Here is a 20,535-nt window from a genome sequence, read left to right as displayed (position 1 = left end):
CAAATGCATTCAACCACACAAGAGAAGTAAACTCCAAAGCACCAAATCTGCTGTTAGCCTGGTGTGCTAAAACATGAATTCCACTTATCCACTAATTATTTGGCTGTATTCCCCACATTACCATGTACAGTACACCACTGATCTTAGTGAAATACTTACTCATTACCTGTAGATTGCAGTAGCAACAAACTTCAGAGTCTGTGTTTTAATTTGTACAATTTATTCCTAAAACTGAAGTAATTACAGTGCATGAACATATACTGTACTCTCATCCATAGGCTTCTTCTTCTTTTTACACTGCATGCAAAGCAATGCATTGTATTGCTATTCTGTAGCTTCCTCTGACTTATTACAGTGCACTGTACTGTTCTTCCTAGGCTTCTTATTATATGTGTACATTTAGTGACTGTACACTACGCATGCACACACATACGCACTCATGAACACACACAAACACACACATAAAGATACATGCACACACAAGGAGGCACACACACACACAAACACACACACACAAAACTACCATCTGCCATAATTAATGTAATGTAAACATAATAGCATTGCTGAACAAACAAGGAAAAGAATGCACTTTAAGAACAATATATAACAGGGAATGAGTTATTGAGAATGAGGAGATAAGTCATGGTAGTTTGCTATCACGTGACGATTTGGGAGGTCTCAGAGCCCATCCACCATTTTGGGATACCACGACACAGAGGCGGAGCAGGAAAGACGGCTCGAGGAGTCATCACATCGTTTGAACAGAAATTAAGAGTCCGAGGATGTGAAGTAATAGTCGCTCCATGGTCTTCATCATGTGTTAGAGTGACTGGCCTAAAGTCGTTAAGCTCACTGGGATGTGGCTTCTTTGGAACTGGGATGAGACATGATGTCTTCCACAGTGCTGGACTCTTCCCCAGTCCCCCCAGTTCCACAGCACATGCTTTCAGCAGTCTAGTACTAACTCAGTCTAGGCAGGCTGCTTTCTTGGGGTGAAGTTTCCTCAGCTCTCCTCTGACCTGATTTGCCATGATGATGGGAGGAAAGGGGATCCTTTTGTTGTGTATTGGGGGGAGGGGTGCATCTGTGAATGGTGGCTGAAGGCTGAAGTGCACACTGTCTGTGGTAGCAGCATGGGGGAGGGGTACATCAGCAGTTGATTGTGGAAGTGAGGGTGAGGGGGCATGCGGTAAACAGATTGGAGTAGCTGGAGGATGAGATGTGGGTGATGGGCAGGCCATTGAGAGCAGGAACAGGGCAATGAAACCTGTTGTAGAAGTGGTTGATCTGGTTTGTCCTCACCACATCCCCCCTCCACTATGCTAATGCTCCTCCTGCAGCCTTTGATGGTTTTCATGCCCTCCCAGACCTAGGTCATGTTGTTCTCCTGCAGCTTCTGCTCTACCTTCCTTCTGTATTCCTCCATTACCTCTTTCAGCTTGACCTTGAGTTTCCCCTGTACACGCCTCAGCTTTGTCTGGTCCCGCTCTTTAACGTGCAGTGCCAAGTTCGACGTTGTTTGGATAAGAAATGCAGCCAAATATATCGGTAAAAGAAGCACACATTGGCTTTCGCCCCTTGTACCGTTCATAGAGCACTCTAGGATACCAGAGAGGATAGAAACGTGGCTTTGGCCGAACTGATCAGTGTACACGGGTAAAAAGTTAAGCGAGTGCAAGATGTGTGGATGATTATCATGTCTGATCTCAACAATAAAGACCCCCTGTATGCCAGCTTTGCTGTCTACACGGCAAAAGGTAACTGGCAGTTTCAAAAAAATCTCACTTCGGAACCCGGTTTCAAAAAATTTTGGTTACAGCCTCCTAAAATGCCGGGGTCGTGTAGACGCAAGGCCTAACCGATAAATTTAATTCACTGGTTTAAAAAAAAAAAAAAACAGCATCGTGTACAACCCCTAAACAGAAAATGTTGGGACGTTGTGTACAATGTGAATAAAAACAGAATGTAATAATCTGCAAATCTCTTAAACTCATATTTAGTTGCAAAAAGAACACAGACAACATATAAAATGTTGAAAATGACAAATTTGACTATTCCATGGAAAATATATGTTAATTTTTAATTTGATACCAGCAACATGTTTCAAAAAAAGTTGGGACGGGGGTAACAAAATGCTGGAAAAGCTGTGTAATGATAGATAGATAGATAGATAGATACTGTATTGATCCCCAAGGGGAAATTCAAGGTCTCAGTAACATACAGACATCACACACAACATGCACGTACAGTAGAAAAAGTAATATACATGTAAGAAAACTCCACTGTACAATAGAAACAGTAGAAGATAAACATGATACTAAAATACTAAATATACTATAAAAACTAAATCAAATATCAAATATCAACATAGTGTGCTTAAGGATGCTTAAGGATGATCAAGCATGACGGGGCAGGGACTGAGCCTGTAATTCAGAGTGCAGCTGAGGATGATCGCTTCCTTGTTGTCCCTGTCGTGGACTCCTCAACAGACACAAGCAAGATGCAATATACAGTTGAAAGGGTGGGGATAGTAATATGGACATATGGACATGATGGGGGGGTGGGGGGGGGGTGGGGGGGTGCGTCTGAGGGGGTTGTCGGGTGGCTGGAGGCTGATGGCTGTTGACTGAAGCCATTGTCACATTGGCTGGAGACTGATGGCTGTTGACTGAAGCCGTTGTCACCATGTTGGGGATGGGTGCGATAGCCTGTGTTGATGCGGGTGAGTGTTGCACTGAGAGTGAGGGGGAGGTGTGGGTTGGGCAGGCACGCAAACAAGAGCAGTGTCTGAGTCAGCAGGGGGTGGTGGACAGACCACTGCCATTGGAGCTGGAGCAGGGTAGTCAAACCTGTTGTAAAAGTGGTTCAGCTGGTTCGCCCTGTCCAGGTCTCCCTCCACAGAGCTGCTGCTCTTCTTAAGGCCAGTGATGGTCTTCATACCGTCCCATACCTCCTTCATGTTGTTCTCCTGCAACTTCTGTTCCACCTTCCTTCTGTAGTCCTCCTTAGCCTCCTTCAGCTTGACTTTGAGTTCCCCTTGCACGCGCCTCAGCTCTGCCATGTCCCCCTCTCTGAACGCCATCTTTTTCCTGTTGAGAAGGGTCTTGACATTGCTGGTTATCCAAGGCTTGTTTTTAGGAAAGCAGCGTACAGTTCTGGTGGGAACAACAATGTATCTGGGAGAGCTCGTGGCGGAACGTAAACACAGACAACAATGCCGTGCGAGAACTCCCTCGGCATGTAGAACGGACGGAGACTAACGGCTCCCACACACAGCTGCGTGCATCGCGTTGCTGGAGACACATCCCATTCACTTTAAATGGGCTCACGTGATCCGTTGCCGAACTGAATTGTGGGTCCGTCGCGTCGCGTTTCTCCCGCCGCTTGCGTTGAGAAGTTCAGCTGTTGCTGCACCGACAGACGGCACCGGCCAATCAAGCCAATCTAAGGACGGCACCAACCAATCACATTACGGTTTTACTTCAAGTAATTTGCATAGCTACCGTCGGGAACACCCACTGGCATGCGTTGACGGAACGCAGCTGTGTGTAGGAGCCGTAACCGCTAGTAACTCCACATCCTTGTAGCATACAGTTTCCTTCACTGTAACATGTCCGGGGTTGCACCATCTATTGTTTATGTACAGCACCGGTCCACCTCCCTTGTTTTTTGCCAGAAAGTTTATGGTCTCTGTCCAAACGAGCTACACTGAAGCTGGGCAGCTCAACGTTAGGAGTGGGGTTGTAGCTAGTTAGCCACGTCTCCGTAAAGCATAACAAACTACATTCCCTGTACAACTTCTGGTTTCTTACCAGGGCAGCCAGTTCGTCAGTCTTGTTAGCCAGTGAGTTCACGTTTACCATCACCATCGATGGAACTGAGGGCTTGTATCTCCACTTCTTCTCCCGACGCCTCGTCTTCACTTTAACTCCCGCTCTGCAACCCCGAAAGCACCACAGTTCCTCTGGGATGGTGACGCGAACACAGCCAGCATTCCGTCGTAGCGCGATCAGCTGATTCCTTGTGTACACAAGTTTGCTGCCGCTGGAACATTGCAATAGGTCCATATCCATAGGATAGAATAAAAACACTCCTTAAAGTGTGTAATCCAAAAAGTTGTGAAGTAAAAAGTAAACAAAAGACGTAGAAAAAAACACTGACACAGAGCTACTTCGACATGCTTCCACTCTTGTCGCTGCAGGAACCGGAGATAAAGAAAACAAAAGGAAGAATGTATCACAACTAATTAGGGTAACTGGCAACACAATTGGGTATGAAAAAGAGCATCCCAGAGAGGCAGGGTCTCTTAGAAGTAAAGATGTGGGAGTACTGTTATTCATCACTCTGTGTAAACCTGTGTGCACAAATTATGAAACAATGTCAGTTTAATGCTTCTTAACATGAAATTGTGACGTATTTAGGGAGTTCATCATCTACAGGACATAATATTATTAAAACATTCAGAGAATCCAGAGAAATTTTTTTGCAAACAAGGGAAATAGCTGAAAAACAAATTGGATGGCCGTGGTCTTTTTGACCTCAGATGGCACTGCATCAACACCAGACCTTTTTCCAGACCTGTCATTGTATGGGCTCAGGAAAACCTCTGATAACCATTGTCTATGTGCCCAGTAATACTCAATTCAAAAACTGCAGCCAAAATTGTAACAGTTAAAATTGTATTGAGACAAGAGGTCCTGTGGTTAGATCAATCAAAGTTTGCCATTCTTTTTGGAAATCATGGACTCATCTGGGCTAAAGAGGAGAGGGCCTATCCAAGTATCCAATCTATCCAACTTGTTTCAGTGCTCAGTTCGAAACCCAACATATATGACGGTGTAGAGGAGCATTAGTGCCTACAACATGGGCATCTTGCACATTTGGCAAAGCATAATCAATTCTGACGACCTTGAATATTTCAGGAAAACAATGCCAAAATGAATTCTGCACATATTTAAATAGTATTTCTCCATAGAGGAAGAGTCCAGGTGCTAAGATGGCCTGTCTGCAGTCCAGATTTGTCAAATTAGGTGCATAATGGAATGAAAAGCATGAGTAAGAAAACCCCATACTGTTGAGCAACTGAAATGCTATATCGGAGAGTAATGGGACAACATTTCATTCTCAAAACTGTAGCAAATGGTCTCCTCAGTTCTTAAACATTTACAGAATTGTGTTAAATGAAGAGAAGAAGCAGCATAGTGGTAAACATGCTCCCGTCCCAACTTTTTTTGAAACATGTTGCTGGCATCAAATTCAAAATTAACATATACTTTCTATGAAATAGTCCACATTTTCATTTTCAACATTTGATATGTTGTCTATGTCCTTTTGGCTGCTGAATATGGGTTTACGAGACTTGTATATAATGACATTCCCAACGTCCCAACTTTTTCTGTTTTGGGGTTGTAGATGGGCCCTGATGCTCCTGCCAACAGGAGTGGTCTGGGAGTTTTTTTAAACGTAGGCTACATGTTTAATTCACAGGACTAAGCAGTGCTTTCTCGTCTGCCTCCTTCAGTCACTGTAGCAAGACTACACTAGGTCAAATATCACTACGAAAGGCAATTAATCAGCGTTATTTTTTTTTATGTGTTATTTTCTTTCTGTAATTAAGTAATCTAAATGAACGCATTATTTTGACAGCCCTAATTATAATATAATATTCAGTAGTCATTATTGAATGCTTAGCTGGAATTATGTTTTCCCTAAAATCTTAAAGTAGGCCTAATTGGGTCACAGGTTTTCTACAGGAATATTATGTTTGAATGGGCACTGCACTAGTTTGTTTAATTCTGATGATTTTAGATTTCCCTGGCTTTCATAAGGAGTACTGGTTGCACTATTGAGATACTTTTGTGATATCATGATATACTGCAATCCATCTTATTCACAGTGTATATGTTCTCTTTCAGAAATACAGTGACAGTGAACTTGCCAACATTGATCCCTCTGAAGGTCCTATTCTGAGTATAAATGCATACATTCAAAGACCAGTGGAGAGAATTCAAAAATACAAGACATTACTGAAGGTGAAGAGAAATCATTGTGGTTAATTATGATAAATAACATGTACTTCACCTCATGAGTATGATCTCATATTTCTATTTATGTTTAGGAGTTGATCAGAAACAAAGCAAGAAATGGACAAAACTGCTGCCTGTTGGAGGAGGCTTATGCCATGGTGTCCTCCCTGCCTCAACGTTCTGAAAACACGCATCACGTGTCTCTCATAGAAAACTACCCTGCTACGCTGGAGGTCCTGGGCGAGCCCATTCGGCAGGTAGCTAAAACATCAACTAGAGAGCAGTTATCACAGATGTAGCCATACATCTCTTAGGTAGAGCGCCTGACTGATTCAAGACATAATCTAGGAAATATAAGAAATAATCACAGAAGTAAAAATCTTAAGAAAAGCTAGTTCCTAAGCATGATCTATTGTTTTATTGCACACCTGATTTGTGATCTGTTTTGACAGGGACCATTTACAGTGTGGGAAGGTGCCCCTGGAATCAGGACATCATCCAGAGGCCATCATCGCCACGTCTTCCTCTTTAAAAACTATGTCATTATTTGTAAACAAAAACGAGACACCAATACAGACTCTCAGGCTTACATCTTTAAGAACATGATGAAGGTGAACTGATAGCCTTACTTTTTACATGTTTGAACTGATTTGATGACTTTTCTATTGTAACTATAATAGTTTTGCATACATACTGTATCTGAGAGAAATCTGTCATCCACAGCTGAACAATATTGATGTAAATGAGACTGTGGAAGGTGATGAAAGAGCCTTTGAAATTTGGCATGAGCGAGAGGACTCTGTCAGAAAGTACACTCTGCAGGCACGTACTGTTATCATTAAGAACTCTTGGCTGCGAGACCTACGTGACCTGCAGCAGCGCTACAGTCTACCAGCCTGGAGTAAGTGTCACCTAATGAGAGTTTGATGATTTTCTAGCTTTTGTAGTATAGTAGTACTGTATATTTAGTAGCTTTAGTAATTAGATTTTTACGAAACATACATACAGCATTAAACAGGTGAAGGACAGGCGTACACTCATTTCCACGCAAAGCATGGCATTTATCAATTTGAACGTGAGCGTGACTCGAATCTCACGTCAAGTTGAGGCGGCATAGCACGGTGCAGCAGTAAATCGGCAGAGGATTGGGAAGTTGAGAAGTTAAATTATGGAATATTTTAAGACGTTTCCTGCACATTTGTAGCCTACTTTCCGTAATGTAGCCTGTTTTATTGACACATTTGATGGTTTAGGATAGCCATATGTAGAAAGAATTACTTTCGTGCAACATTTATAAATGAAGGGGCAAATGGCAGATGTCGTATGGTTTTATAATGAATGTATTTGTAGTATGATGCATTCTCTCTGCAAAGATAAAGTCTGTTACACTTAAATCGCTTCCCACTTTTCTAGCTGTCAAAATGAACAAGGTTCAGCCGGACTTCCAATGTCACTGTTGCTATCTCCGGATCAGAAATGTTTCTCTTTTGGACGTATTATGTCTAAATTCTAGTGGCAAGGCCTCTAAAATAAGCATATGTATGATATATAAATTAGGCTTCTGTTCAGCCACCACATTTACCAACACACATTCAGTCTTACGCTGGAATTGGAGTGATGCGAATGTTTCATGAATCACATGTGAGCCCTGTCGTAAGATAATTCCTGCATTCAATTCTGCGCTGGATTCTACGCCTACGCTGGGTTGATAAAATGAGGGCCAATATAACTCAACAATCTAATGGAGTTCCATTTATTTTTTCATCAGGTCCACCTGATTTTGTTGAGATTTTGGCAGATTGTACAGCAGAGCTGGGGCAAACAGTGAAATTGGCTTGCAAAGTTAGAGGCATCCCCAAGCCCACAGTGGTGTGGTATAAGGGTAAGGATAATATTTTACAATAGGTAAATCTATTTGTCTTGCACAGGCTATTCCAACTCCTCTTTTTCTTGTGGTAACACTTTATGGTAAGGGCATGATAAGTAAATTATGTATTACTTAATTCCTTAACACCTCATGAATCATCAGGAATTTGCATGAGGTCATAGCCTGTCATTCATGACCTCATTCATGAACAACACATCAACTAAAGCATTAGTTATGGTGGGCACATGAATTATGATTTATTGAAGAATGATCATGATGATTTCTTTTTCTGCCAAAAATGTGGTCATCACAACTCAAATTCTGATTTGAACACAACTTGTGCAGTTCTCTAAACAAATATAATTATTCACAACTTTAATTGAGGGCCCACATTAACCTTAAATTCATGTAATCGTGATGATCATGCTTAAGAAATCATTCATGCATGAAGTCATGAAGGAAACTCATGTCAATTCCTGATGACATATAGATATAAAAGAATAAAGTACTGCATAAATCATGAATTAATTCATGCTGAATTCATGATAATTCATGTACCCTTACCGTTAAGTGTTACCTTTGTTGTTAGATGGCCGTGCTGTAGAAGCAGACCCTCACCACATCATCATAGAAGATCCTGATGGCTCATGTACTCTGATCCTGGACAACATGACTGCAGATGACTCAGGGCAGTATATGTGCTTTGCTACAAGCTCTGCAGGCAATGCCAGCACTTTGGGAAAGATCACTGTGCAAGGTAAGTCCCTTTCTCATGCATTGTGGTGGATGTATTGATTCAATTACAGTACAATCTTTTCACAATGAGATATAAATTTTGCGTACACAACCATTTTCTTTGTAGTTCCACCCCGTTTTGTGAACAAGATTCGAAATGCTACTCTAGTTGCTGGTGAGGATGCTCAGTTCACATGCACTATTCAAAGTGCTCCAAATCCTAAAATCAGGTAATCTAAAACAATACATTTAATAAAATAAATTTTCCTACTTACGTTTACACAATCTTTAATTGAAAGTATGTTAAATGAAAATTAACATATTCCTGCATAATGGTTCATGATCAGATGGTTTAAAGAGGGACGCCTGTTAACTGATCAAGAAAAATACCAGACATACAGTGAGGCCCGCAGTGGTGTCCTTGTGCTAATCATTAAAAGCCCTGGTGAGAGGGACCTGGGACATTATGAATGTGAGGTATGCTATTGCTCAAAAAGTTTTTTTTCAGTATTTTATAGTATTCTGTGTCAGAATGCATCACTGTTCTTGTAAGAAAAAACACATGCAAACATCCAGGTCACATTAAAGTGTACTTTTTATCCGGTTCACAACAATATAGGTTTTGGCAGCCAGTAATATTTGTAATATTATGAAATTCTGTTTAATATAACAATACAATAAAACAGCAATGCAATTGTATTTTATTTTATAAATTATTTTGATTTTTTTGTTGTTGTTTCTAGCTGTCTAACCGTCTCGGCAGTGCCAGGTGTGGAGCTGACCTGTGCCATCCCATTGTAGCCATGGCCAGTGACCGCAGAGGAGAACAAGCCATTACAATTGAAGGTAATATACAAACATTCAAAAGCAATATCAGTTTTAGCTGATCCACTTAATCATACCCAAACATGATTCACTTAAATCCTGCTTATGTATGTCTTTTGTAGTGACAGAACAAGAGACCAAAGCTCCAAAGAAAACCATTATCATGTAAGTTGCCAAAGTTGTAACTATGTCAGAATTAAAATCAGATTATCTAAGTGACTAATTACACTCAGGGCTCGAATGTGTATGCCAGTGTGCCATGCAATGTGTTTATACAGTACTATCCTGCACAGTTAACTTTGTTACTGGGCAAAAACAATCTGCTAATGTTATAGCACACAACACTGTGCTACACACAGACATGGCTGGGCCAGCACACAGACGAGAAAGCTCTCAGTGCATGAATTCCTTTAAAGTCACAGAATTTTTCACAAACCTTAAAATGCCCCAAATTACTCAACTAATTTCTGCTTCAACATGCCAATAAATGACCAAATATTGGCAGCAAAAAGTGATTTAAACTAGTGCCCTGAATGTTAACTGGTCATTTTTGAAGAACATTCAAATGTCGTATTAAGTGTCACCATTATCACCTGTCTGAAATCACTTCTTGTTGGAAGCACTTAAACCAGTCAGCTGTCCTCATGCTTCCTCTTTACCTGACCAGTATGTTGCATGTAAAACACAATATATTTTGTTATGAAGATCTGATTGATGGTGCGTTCCCTCACACTCTGCACCTTTTGTCATCCTCAGAGAGGAGACCATTACTACTGTGGTCAAAAATACTAGATTGAAGCGCCACATGTCCCCACGCACCTCTGCCATGGGAATGTACCACAGTGAGACCTCCACCCCTGAACCTCCAAGACAAAGACGCCTGATGCCCAGGAAAGCTGTACCGACACTCTATGTCACAGAACCAGATAGTGCCACAGGGAAGAATCCCAAATGGGTTGAAGTGGAGGAGATCATTGAGTATAAGGTTAATAAGTCCCCTAAGCTACCACGCAGACGGGGTGCCTCTCCTGCTCGATCAGAAAGAGAGCATGTTATCGCCACTAGATCAAAGAGGTCCTTACAGACCAACCCCAATGCAAACAACAACAACAACCTTGTGGAAGTCATCCAGGCATCACACACACAACAGGACCCAAATACCACACTGAATTTGAATAGTATTGAAAACTTAGCTCCAAATGTACCACAGATAGATGCTGAAACAAATGAAGAACACTCATCACAGACCACTTGGTTAGAACAGGTTGATCATCCTGAACGGATGAGTGGTCATCACACCTTTATTATTGAAAGTACATTTGGTGGAGAGGCAGATAGAAAACCTAAAGAAGAACCTCCCTTTATTGTAGAGTCAGAACTGGAAATTGATGGATTTGTGGGTGCTAAAAGCTTGCCATGTAGAAATCGCACAGTCATCCTAGAAGACTTAGAGGACTATGTCCCACAAGATTGGGAGGCATATGGCAGAGCAGTAGCCCCACGTACCTCCCGTGGGACTCCCTGTGAGGTTTCTGTCATACAAAAGGACATCAGTGAACCCACTGTTGGTCAGCCTGTGATATTGAACCTTGACTGGCCAGAGCCTAAGCCTAAGCCCAACATAGGTTTCATTAACCGCTTCAGAGAGTATCTCTCTGGCTTTACCGGTGTACTTCCCACTTCCAGGAGCCAGAAGGAACAGCACACACACAAGAGGAATGCTTGTGCCTCCAGCCAGCTCACGCTCACAGGCGGGGCATGTGAGAGCAACATTAAGCTAGAGGTCAAACCCCAATATTGCTCCCAAATTCAAAAGAATATTAAGGATAACCAAATGAGCTTTAAGACTCTAGTGTCTGCAAATACTCAAGGCTATGTAGCTGTTGGAGAAAACATGCCTTCTGAGATAATCAAGACAAATCTGAATCAGAAGCAATAGTCTGGGAGTCAGTTGAAATGAGTTTGTAAGGTTCTCTATTGCACATCAGATATCACAAATGAGGACTCATAGTAGCCCTTTTAGTCTTAACAGGGATCATTTCTGTAAAATCTACTTTGAATGGCATATTTTGACCTTATGCTTGCTCCAAAAGGCAAATCATTCCATTTAATGCACAAGACCTTGAGGAAATCTAATTATTTTTGGCCATTTTAATTCCTTCATGTTAAAAAGGCCTGTTTCAGTAACCATGCTATCCATCATGAGTATGTTGTTGTAGGTTTGAGTATGTTTGAAGCACAAATCTGGAAAAATAAGTTTATTAAAATATACACAGATTATCATTATGCAAAATCTTGTAGAGGCAAAATAATATATGTATGCACAAATGCCAGCTTTGGAATGAATAGCTCTCATGCAATTCTGCTTAGTTATGTGATATTGTTCAGTTAAATCAAGTCAGTTTATTTATGTAGCACATTTAACACATCAGAAGTTGACCCAAGGTGCTTTACATATGAAAAGGTGAATTGAAATACAGTACACTATTCCTGTATATGAATATAAGGAACAAAGAGAACATAATAGAAGAATAAAGAGAAAACACTTCAGAAGGATAATAATGGATAAAATATAAAGCAAATAAAATAATTTAATTAAACTAGATGATATCAATAATTATAATTTAATTAGTGGCAATAATGAAATAAAATGCACTAAGAAGAATAAGGTACATTAAGAATAGACTTTACTACTAAAACCATGTGGAAACTTGTGGTCTACTTAGAGAGATGGTTGGATTTTATATTTGCAATGTTGGGGAAGGACTTGATATGTTATGGAAGACTATTCCAGAGCCGGGGGAAGCAACAGTGAAGGCCCAGTCTCCTGTTGTGATACATATTTGTCTGCACAGTTCTGCACAGCTAAATCCTGTTTATCAACAGAACACAGTTTGCCTAATTTCTCTAAAATCACATCTGCAGAAGATCATTAATCAATCAAATCAGTATTCAGTGGCTCATGGACCTTGTTGCCAGGCTATTGTAAATTCATCCTCACAGAATAAAGTGGTGCTTATACAATATATTGACACTTGCATTAAGGTTTTCAGAAACATGGCCTTATACGTTTCTACCCTTGTGTTCAGGTCTGAGCTTGCCAAGCCAAATATTTATGATAACTAAGAATCACACAGGACACTACAATTCATGTTCAAAATGAGTAAGTTTTTATGTTTTGCAAATGTGCAACCTAAGTGAAAATAGAACAGGGGGAATGGGTTTTGATTAAGTTTGAACTGGTTTGAGAACCACTATGACAACTTTTGCAGTTAAATAACACTTATTTTAGATGATTTCTTTAAAGATGTGTTTGAAAGATGTGATGCATATAATTTCATATAGTTACATATTGCTCAAAATGAATTGCTACAATGGCAGGGTTGTTGTTGATATTTCATTGTAGAGACAACTGCCAATCTCAAATAGTTCCCCACTATTGATGTGTGCTGGTACTCTTCCTTGTATCATTGTATTTTGTTTTACTGGATAGTAAATTAGTACAGTAAATGGAAAAGGACAACCTGAGTGCCTGTGAGTAAGTAGATGTAAATTAAGATTTGCTTGTGTTGGAGTTTTGAGTAATAAATGTCTTGCAGAGTATTCATCAGTATTTGTGTTTTCTTGTTTCACACTCACCTGTCCTGCTGTCCCCTACATTTGTGTAGATAACTGTTAGTTGTACAATATTTATTTATAAGCCATGACAATGAAAGGTATAGATTTGCGTCTGAACATTTTTTAAATTAGGCTTATTATGATCGTCTACGGCAAACAGCTGTTGGGATATCCTTAGATATACGTAATGCTTAACTGTTTAGTCAGACTGTACAGTCATAATATAGAAAAAGCAAAACAGCAGTAATGATGATAGGGCCGGTTTATTGATGAACTGCCGGTTTATTGATGAAGTAAATTTGTTGAATAAAACAGCATATTTACAATGAGCTTAAAACAGGAATAGCCAATTGGATGTCCTGACTAATATTTCAATTATCTAATGAGACATCACTTAAACATGCACATCCATATGTAACTTGCATTGTGTTTGACTGGTGATACACTCTGAGACGAGGATTGTGGATGAAGCAGTTTTATTTGTCTGCATGGGTCAGGAAATACAAAAGTGAGGGAAGACATAGAGATCTGGTCCGCCTGCAGCAGTTGACTTCCCTTCTGCTCTCAGACACAATTCTATTACTACACTAAGCATCTAAGCATATTGTTATTTCATTTCAGGTACAGTATGAAGTGAGGTGTGTCAATAAAAAAATAAAAAATAAATTCCAAAAGGGAATAATGTGGCATAAAAACATGAGTATGAATGTGTAAATGTATGTAACTGTATAGTAAACTACTTATATATCTAATTTGTTGAAATCTGTTATATATCTTAGTTGTTAGATTAGTATGATTAAATAAATATAAACAGTAGAATATAGTAAACAGCGCTCATAAAAAGGTAAACACTCCACTCTTGTGGTGATACAGTGGTACTGCATTTAGAACGCGACCAAGACGTTAATGGGCTAGTCATTCTAGCTCGCAAATACACATAACATAAAACATTCACGAAACATAAAATCAAAACAACAAATACAATTGGTTACCTGCATGGGTCAGGAAATACAAAAGTGAGGGAAGACAGAGATCTGGTCCGCCTAACAAAACAGTTACAAGACAATATAAAACATCGCTGAAACGCGAGTTATGTGGATGAACATACATAATGATTTTAACAATAGATATAGGACATATATAACACTTTTAATGACTTTTAATGAGTAATTAAGAAGGTGTATTTTGTGTGTGTATGTGTATGTGTGTGTGTGTGTGTGTGTGGGGGGGGGGGGGGGGGTGATGAAAAGGGGAATGATGAAAAGGTGTGTATGTGTGTGGGGAGGGGGTATGTTGTGTGTCTGGGTGGGGGTTCTGAGGTTTGAGGTTGATTAGCTATGGGGAACAGAATTACAGTTCAGCATCCTGGTGGCTTGTGGAAAGAAGCTATCTCTGTATCTGCTCATAGAAGTCCGCATTCTACCAGATGGTAGGAGGGTGAAGACACTGTGGCTGGGATGACTGGGGTCAGCGTGGATTCGCTTGGTCTTCCTCCTGCAGCACTGGCTATAAAGGTCCTGGATAGTTGGTAGGGTAACTCAGTCCTTGTGATGCGTTGTGCTGACCTGACCACCCTTTGCAGAGCTTTGCAATCATGAGCGGTGCTGTTACCATACCATGCTGTAATGTTGCCGGTCAGGATGCTCTCAATGGTACAGCGGTAGAAGTTGGTCAGTAATTTCACCGTCCATACCAAACTTCCTCAGCCGCCGAAGAAAGAAGAGCTGCTGTCTTGCTAACTTTGTGACCATACCTATATGGTGTGACCAGCTCAGATCCTCACTGATGTTAATTCCAAGGAATCTGAAGCAGCTGACTCCCTCTACTGCTGTGCCTCCAATGTAGATGGGTGTGTGCTCTTTCTGCAGTCTCCTGTAGTCCACAATCAACTCCTTGGTTTTGCTGATGTTGAGCAGCAGGTTGTTGTCTTGGCACCAGGATGTTAGGGTTGCCACCTCTGCTCTGTAAGCAGACTCATCATCACTCGTGATAGTGACAGCCGTACCGCCTGTGTCCTGTCAGTCAGGAAGTCAAGGATCCAACTGCACAGAGAGGAACTGATGTGCAGGTCTCTTAATTTCATGATCAGCTTGGATAGAACTATGGTGTTAAAAGCGGAGCTGTAGTCGATGAAGAGCATCCGTACATAGGTGTTTTTCTTATCCAGGTGAGAAAGACCAGTGTTCAAAGCAAATGCTATCGCATCGTCTGTGGACCTGTTTGGCCTATAGGCAAACTGGAGTGGATCTAATGTAGAAGAGGATGTAGCCTAATATGATCTTTAACTAACCGCTCAAAACACTTCATAACAACAGAGGTGAGAGCAACAGGTCGGGAATCATTAAGGCAGCTCACTGTTGATTTCTTAGGGACTGGAATGATGGTGGACCTCTTGAAACATGCAGGGATAACACACTGATGCAGGGAGAGATTAAAGATGTCCATAAAGACCTCTGCCAGTTCAGATGCAGATGATGTCTTGACCCATTTAGCAGATTTGACCGCTCTTCTGGCTTTGGGTCAGCTTTTTTCTTTGCTACGCCCCCTGCTCACTGAAACTGTGAGTGTGAACATTAGATTTTCCACGTTAACTATATGGAGCACTTTATTAACACTGTTACACATACATTAAAATCATTATCTGAGTTAACAATATAAACATGTTTTTTTTTTAACTTAAACAATTTTACATTTTTTTTGTACATTCAAAAATGAGAAAGAATGAATCAACAGCAACTGTTGACAAATGAACATGACATGTAGTTAAAGCATTGAGAGTAAGTGCTTTACAACCCCTTTTTTTTATCTCTGGAGGGTGTAAATAAATAGTATTTATGTCTCCTCCTGTTTTTGGGCGCTTCACTTACATACAACTAGTGACATACATGAATTGCCAGTTATTTATTAACCTAAACTTTAAAAGCTTACATTTCCTACCTGTTCTAAATATTGCTGTCATCACGCCATCATCTACAACTTTTTTTCTCCAACATAAGTTTACTTGGCAGCCATAGTGACAGTGTGATAGTGATAGTGAGGTCATAGCAGAGCACATGGCTGTAAAGCAAGATGACTTGAGATCAAGAAAAGTAAGGAAATCTACTCTTTATTCTTTGTTGGCATGTGTCTTCTTACATGTCATTATCATGAGTTGTAGTTTTGTGTATTTAAATAATTATAATGAATTTGTATCAGTTTTATATTTAATTTGGTGTGTATTGTAGCTATAGCTGCTTAGTGTTTTTGTTTTGTTTCTTTGCAAAATGGGGAAAATGTCATCACCAGATTGTCTCAGACAAGTTGATGAAGTTACAATGTCTTCATGTCATGAAGCTATTCCTCACAAAGAACAGATAAGTTGGTACTTACCAATTACTAATATTTGAAATCTTATTTTACAAAATTCCAAAAGATCTGGAGAAAGTGAGAGAACAACTTATGGATCTACATCACTGACACTGTCATCAGGTGACACAGATTGTTGTGTGCCTATTATACCACATAACAATTGTTCCGGCTCATCTGCAACTCAGGAGTGAAAAGATCAATATTACCACTTCATGACATCTGCATAGCGCTGGGAGACAAGCTCACACAGTGTCTCCCAGCACTACATGTGCTGACTGGGTGCGATACAACCAGCAAAATATCAACCAAACTTGCAGCTCTGAACACTGTCCACAAACCAGACAACTCTTTTCTGATTCTCAATGTCAACTGTCCACAGCTAACAGAGTGCAACACAAATGGCCAACAGCAACATCCATCTTCTTTGTTTTCAAGTAGCAGGGAATTCAAGCCAAACCGTTGCAACTCTGCCATCAATCATTATGTTAAGCCCGCCTAACGTCTTTATACACGATTTGATTGGCCTGATAGAAGTTTAATTTTTCCAGCACACAAGCCAATGGAGAGTTGCTAGACTAGCCCTTGCAGCAAATGTAATTGGCTGCCGCTAGGGTGCGTCTAGATTTCTTGTGTGATACTGATACAAAAAAATGCAATTACTTAAAAAATATACCAATTAGATACAAATCCAAATGGCCTCATGTCAAAGACAACCTATTTGAGGAATACATGGAAGATTAAACAATAACAATTTAAAATGACCAAGATATTGCAAAAAAACAACCGCTGGGGTCATTTTTGACTCCACTTATGCATCCCTTGTTTGTATACCATTTCCATTCAATACAGCACAAAACACAATTAAAAATATCAAACCAGAATTCGTACACATACTCTACATGGTCATTGTAAACATTGTGATCACCTCATAAAATCTGTACCTTCAAGAATGTATATGTACACATATTTAATGAGATATTGCCTCATTTGCATATTTTATTTTATTTTTTAGGCAAAGTGTAGGGGAGACCGGGGACAGTTGCAACAGGGGATGGTTGCAACATGTCAATTTTCTCCAATCAGAAACAGGGTAGAGTGATGACACTCACACTGCATATGCTCAGTTGGATGCCCCCTCTAGCAGAGAAAAAGCAAGGAGATTCCTGAACTGCTCCAGGATTTATTGTAAAAAAACTGTTTTTTAGGTATGAAAGTATTTATTTTCTTTAGCTTTGTTTTAAACTGCTGTCACTGTTTTTGTGATTCAGCTCAAACTTATATGATTTAAATGAGTGATATGTTAACTTTAAGCTATATGGTTAGCATGTGTCAAGGTCCCCTTGTTTAGCTAGCACATGAGGTTCTATCATGGCTGACAGGAAAGGGGACAGTTGCAACAACTGTTGCAACTGTCCCCGTACAGTCCCGTACAATGCATAAATATGATAATATCCGCACACTTGCTCCCGTTTTGCTTTATCTTTTATTTTTTATTTCACCAAGTGAACGTTTTTGAGCTACACGCTCTTCATCAGACTGATGAAGAGCGTGTAGCTCGAAAACGTTCACTTGGTGAAATAAAAAATAAAAGATAAAGCAAAACGGGAGCAAGTGTGCGGACATTCAACTTTGTTTTTGATTATTTGACCCTTTTGTCCTGCACCTGCGTTCTGGATGTGCGCACCTCTACCTGAGCTAAATATGATAATATAAAATATATTTTTTTAAAAAACATGTTTTACATGACAATAGTCTAAATAAAAGTGAATTGCCTCTAATTGTCACTAAAGTCCTACTGTATTTTATATCAATTTCAATATTTGACATCTGCACATAAGGCCTACTCATCTAGACAAATCTATAATTGTCATCTAACCAAAGCTGGTGAATATATAACACTGTAATATTATTATAACTTACATAACTTGTATTTACATACAAAAATAATAATTTTGCTGCACTGACATATATTGTAATATATTGTATTTTTAACATGTTGCAACCATCCCCAAACAATGTTGCAACTGTCCCCGGGCCCGGGGTCAGTTGCAACATCTGACTCCTTACATTCAAATGCAAATTGTGAAAAATGTAGATTCTGTAATTATCTTTAAATGGTTTAGACTATTAACAGACATATGTAAGTGTATTGTATAAAAAAATGGTTTGTCTAATCCAAACCGTCTCTGAGTAACAGAGCCAAATGCAAAAAGTGTTGCAACTGTCCCCGGTCTCCCCATACAAAAAGTATTTATCTTAATATGAAGATTGATCTGGTAGAAATGTATGGGGATATCTATAAAGGGGAAAAAGGTCCCATTCACCTGTAGTGTGATAATAGTGTCACCTGTTGTGGTCATTTTCAGGACTTTTGTCCCGGGTAGAGATTTTGGCACACATCCCACGTTCTTCAATGGGGTCATATTAGTAACAGTTGAGATATTCTCCGCTAAATGAAGTGCATACAAATCTTACCCAGGACCTAGACTAATACTTGAAGGGTACTGATGTTGTGTTTAAAATCATTACAGTGAACTGCCACCAGGCTTGTGCAAAATTCCCGAATTGAATTGAAACAGGCTCTTAAATTCCAATTCAATTATTGAATTTCACTTGCATTTCAATTGAGGTAGCAAACAGGAAGCAGAATTGCAATTCGAATTGTGCACAACCCTGACTGCCACAGGGCAAGTTAATGGTACTTTTGTGTTCACTTATTCTCTGTGGCCGCTCACTTTAATGATCTGAATGAATCTAAATGGAGAAGACAATAATAGTGGCACAACATGGGGGTAGCCAAACATATTTCTTAAATCTAGTACTTTATCAGGACAGGTAGGCCTACAGATGACAACATGTCATTCTTTGTTTTGTCATTCAGCCAGCAAGCTTATACAGTAGCCTACATAAAACAGAATGTTTGTTGGTACAAGGCAACAAGCTTGCCTGGTATTTTCAGGGACAGTGAAAAGTTGTTATAGAGTTACTGTAGTTGTTAAACTGGAATATGTAGGCTGTTCGCTCCTTTTAACAGGAACAGCCAATAAAATAGTCCTTCAAAATGATACTTTTTACCTTGAGTAGCCTGTTAGGCTACTTTTACTTGAGTAAGTTGAAACAGTACTTATAGCCTACTTATACAAGAGTCTTTTTACACAATTATCTGTACTTTTGCCATCTCTGCCTTTGCCTACTTGCGCGTTTATCCGAGCGAGGATTGACCTTAAGTTGTTGCCGTAGAAATGCATGAAATTGAAAAGGATGAAAAGTTTGCAAGTGAACGGAAGCCACGACGAAAGCCCACCTGCTAGTTTGCGAAGACAGTCACTATTTTATTTTTGCTAGTCTATAAATAAATGTAAAACACATCTAGGCGTAACCAAAATGGAAGAAGGTTTGGAAATGTCTGCCATGATACCTGCCTTGCAGGAATTAACAAGGTAAGTACGTTAGCTTCCAGGCCCTCATGCTAACATCTATCAGCCAGCCACTCAGCTAACACTCATAACACTCAGTAGTTTCAGTTGGAAGCTGAGTCTTTGTAGGGCAATTTCGCGCAAAACTGTCACATCACATCCATAACGGCAACACAATGCCATGGTATTTAGTTGCTGTTATGGACGTGACAGTTTTGCGTGGAAATGCCCTGTAACACTAATACATGCTGTCAAATGGCATTTTAATATGGTCTTTGCAGCACCAGTTCCACGGAGTACGACCAAATCGTCCAGAAACCGCGAAAAATACTTTGCCAGTTTATCGAGAGGATACTGAGAGACGTTGATGTTGGTATGTTGTTGATGTTCTGAATGTTATTGGAAAGGATAATTTACTAAGTTAATTTAACGTGATCTGTTTTAGTATCAATGGTATTGATGCTTTGTAACCGCAACTTCTATTCAATTATTCCCTGTGCTACAGTTGCCCTAGAATTGTGCAAGACCACAAGTTCTCAGCCAGCCTGTGTGATGCTCCTTGATTTTGTCCAGCACTTAATTAAGTCGTCACCAATAATGTTCATGAGGCCATCGAAAGAATATGGCGAGATTGAAAAAGGAAGCTCAGGTAAGTTAACTTGTTGTCTTATTATTAAACTCAGTCTTTGGGGATGTTTTT

The 20,535-nt window shown here is 39.9% G+C and overlaps 2 protein-coding genes across 6 annotated transcripts in view; both read left to right on the top strand.

Moving 5' to 3' along the window:
• The window catches only part of obscnb (obscurin, cytoskeletal calmodulin and titin-interacting RhoGEF b), a 190,823-nt gene extending 177,773 nt beyond the window's left edge, over positions 1-13,050 (top strand). The window contains exons 66-76 of the mRNA XM_076293385.1: positions 5,916-6,032; positions 6,119-6,283; positions 6,479-6,637; positions 6,750-6,927; positions 7,795-7,908; positions 8,483-8,650; positions 8,756-8,858; positions 8,976-9,105; positions 9,372-9,474; positions 9,576-9,618; positions 10,210-13,050. Coding sequence (XP_076149500.1) covers positions 5,916-6,032; positions 6,119-6,283; positions 6,479-6,637; positions 6,750-6,927; positions 7,795-7,908; positions 8,483-8,650; positions 8,756-8,858; positions 8,976-9,105; positions 9,372-9,474; positions 9,576-9,618; positions 10,210-11,392 — 2,463 coding nt within the window. The 3' untranslated portion in view covers positions 11,393-13,050. The remainder of the gene's footprint in view (positions 1-5,915; positions 6,033-6,118; positions 6,284-6,478; positions 6,638-6,749; positions 6,928-7,794; positions 7,909-8,482; positions 8,651-8,755; positions 8,859-8,975; positions 9,106-9,371; positions 9,475-9,575; positions 9,619-10,209) is intronic.
• A 6,630-nt stretch (positions 13,051-19,680) lies between these two features.
• Positions 19,681-20,535, top strand: part of atr (ATR checkpoint kinase) — a 197,147-nt gene continuing 196,292 nt past the window's right edge. For all 5 annotated transcript variants that reach the window (XR_012988518.1, XM_076293382.1, XM_076293381.1 and 2 more), the window contains exons 1-3: positions 19,681-19,859; positions 20,117-20,208; positions 20,341-20,484. Coding sequence is in view for 4 of the 5 variants with exons in the window: in XM_076293382.1 (XP_076149497.1) it covers positions 19,804-19,859; positions 20,117-20,208; positions 20,341-20,484 (292 nt within the window). In the remaining variant the exon portion in view is untranslated. The remainder of the gene's footprint in view (positions 19,860-20,116; positions 20,209-20,340; positions 20,485-20,535) is intronic.

Source organism: Alosa pseudoharengus, unplaced genomic scaffold (genome assembly GCF_046254945.1).
Source record: "Alosa pseudoharengus isolate Yale_2024_CS ecotype anadromous, Long Island Sound unplaced genomic scaffold, YU_APseudo_1.1 YU_APseudo_1.1_scf_2, whole genome shotgun sequence".
Classification (NCBI taxonomy): domain Eukaryota; kingdom Metazoa; phylum Chordata; class Actinopteri; order Clupeiformes; family Clupeidae; genus Alosa; species Alosa pseudoharengus.
This window is presented reverse-complemented; position numbering and strand designations above follow the sequence as displayed.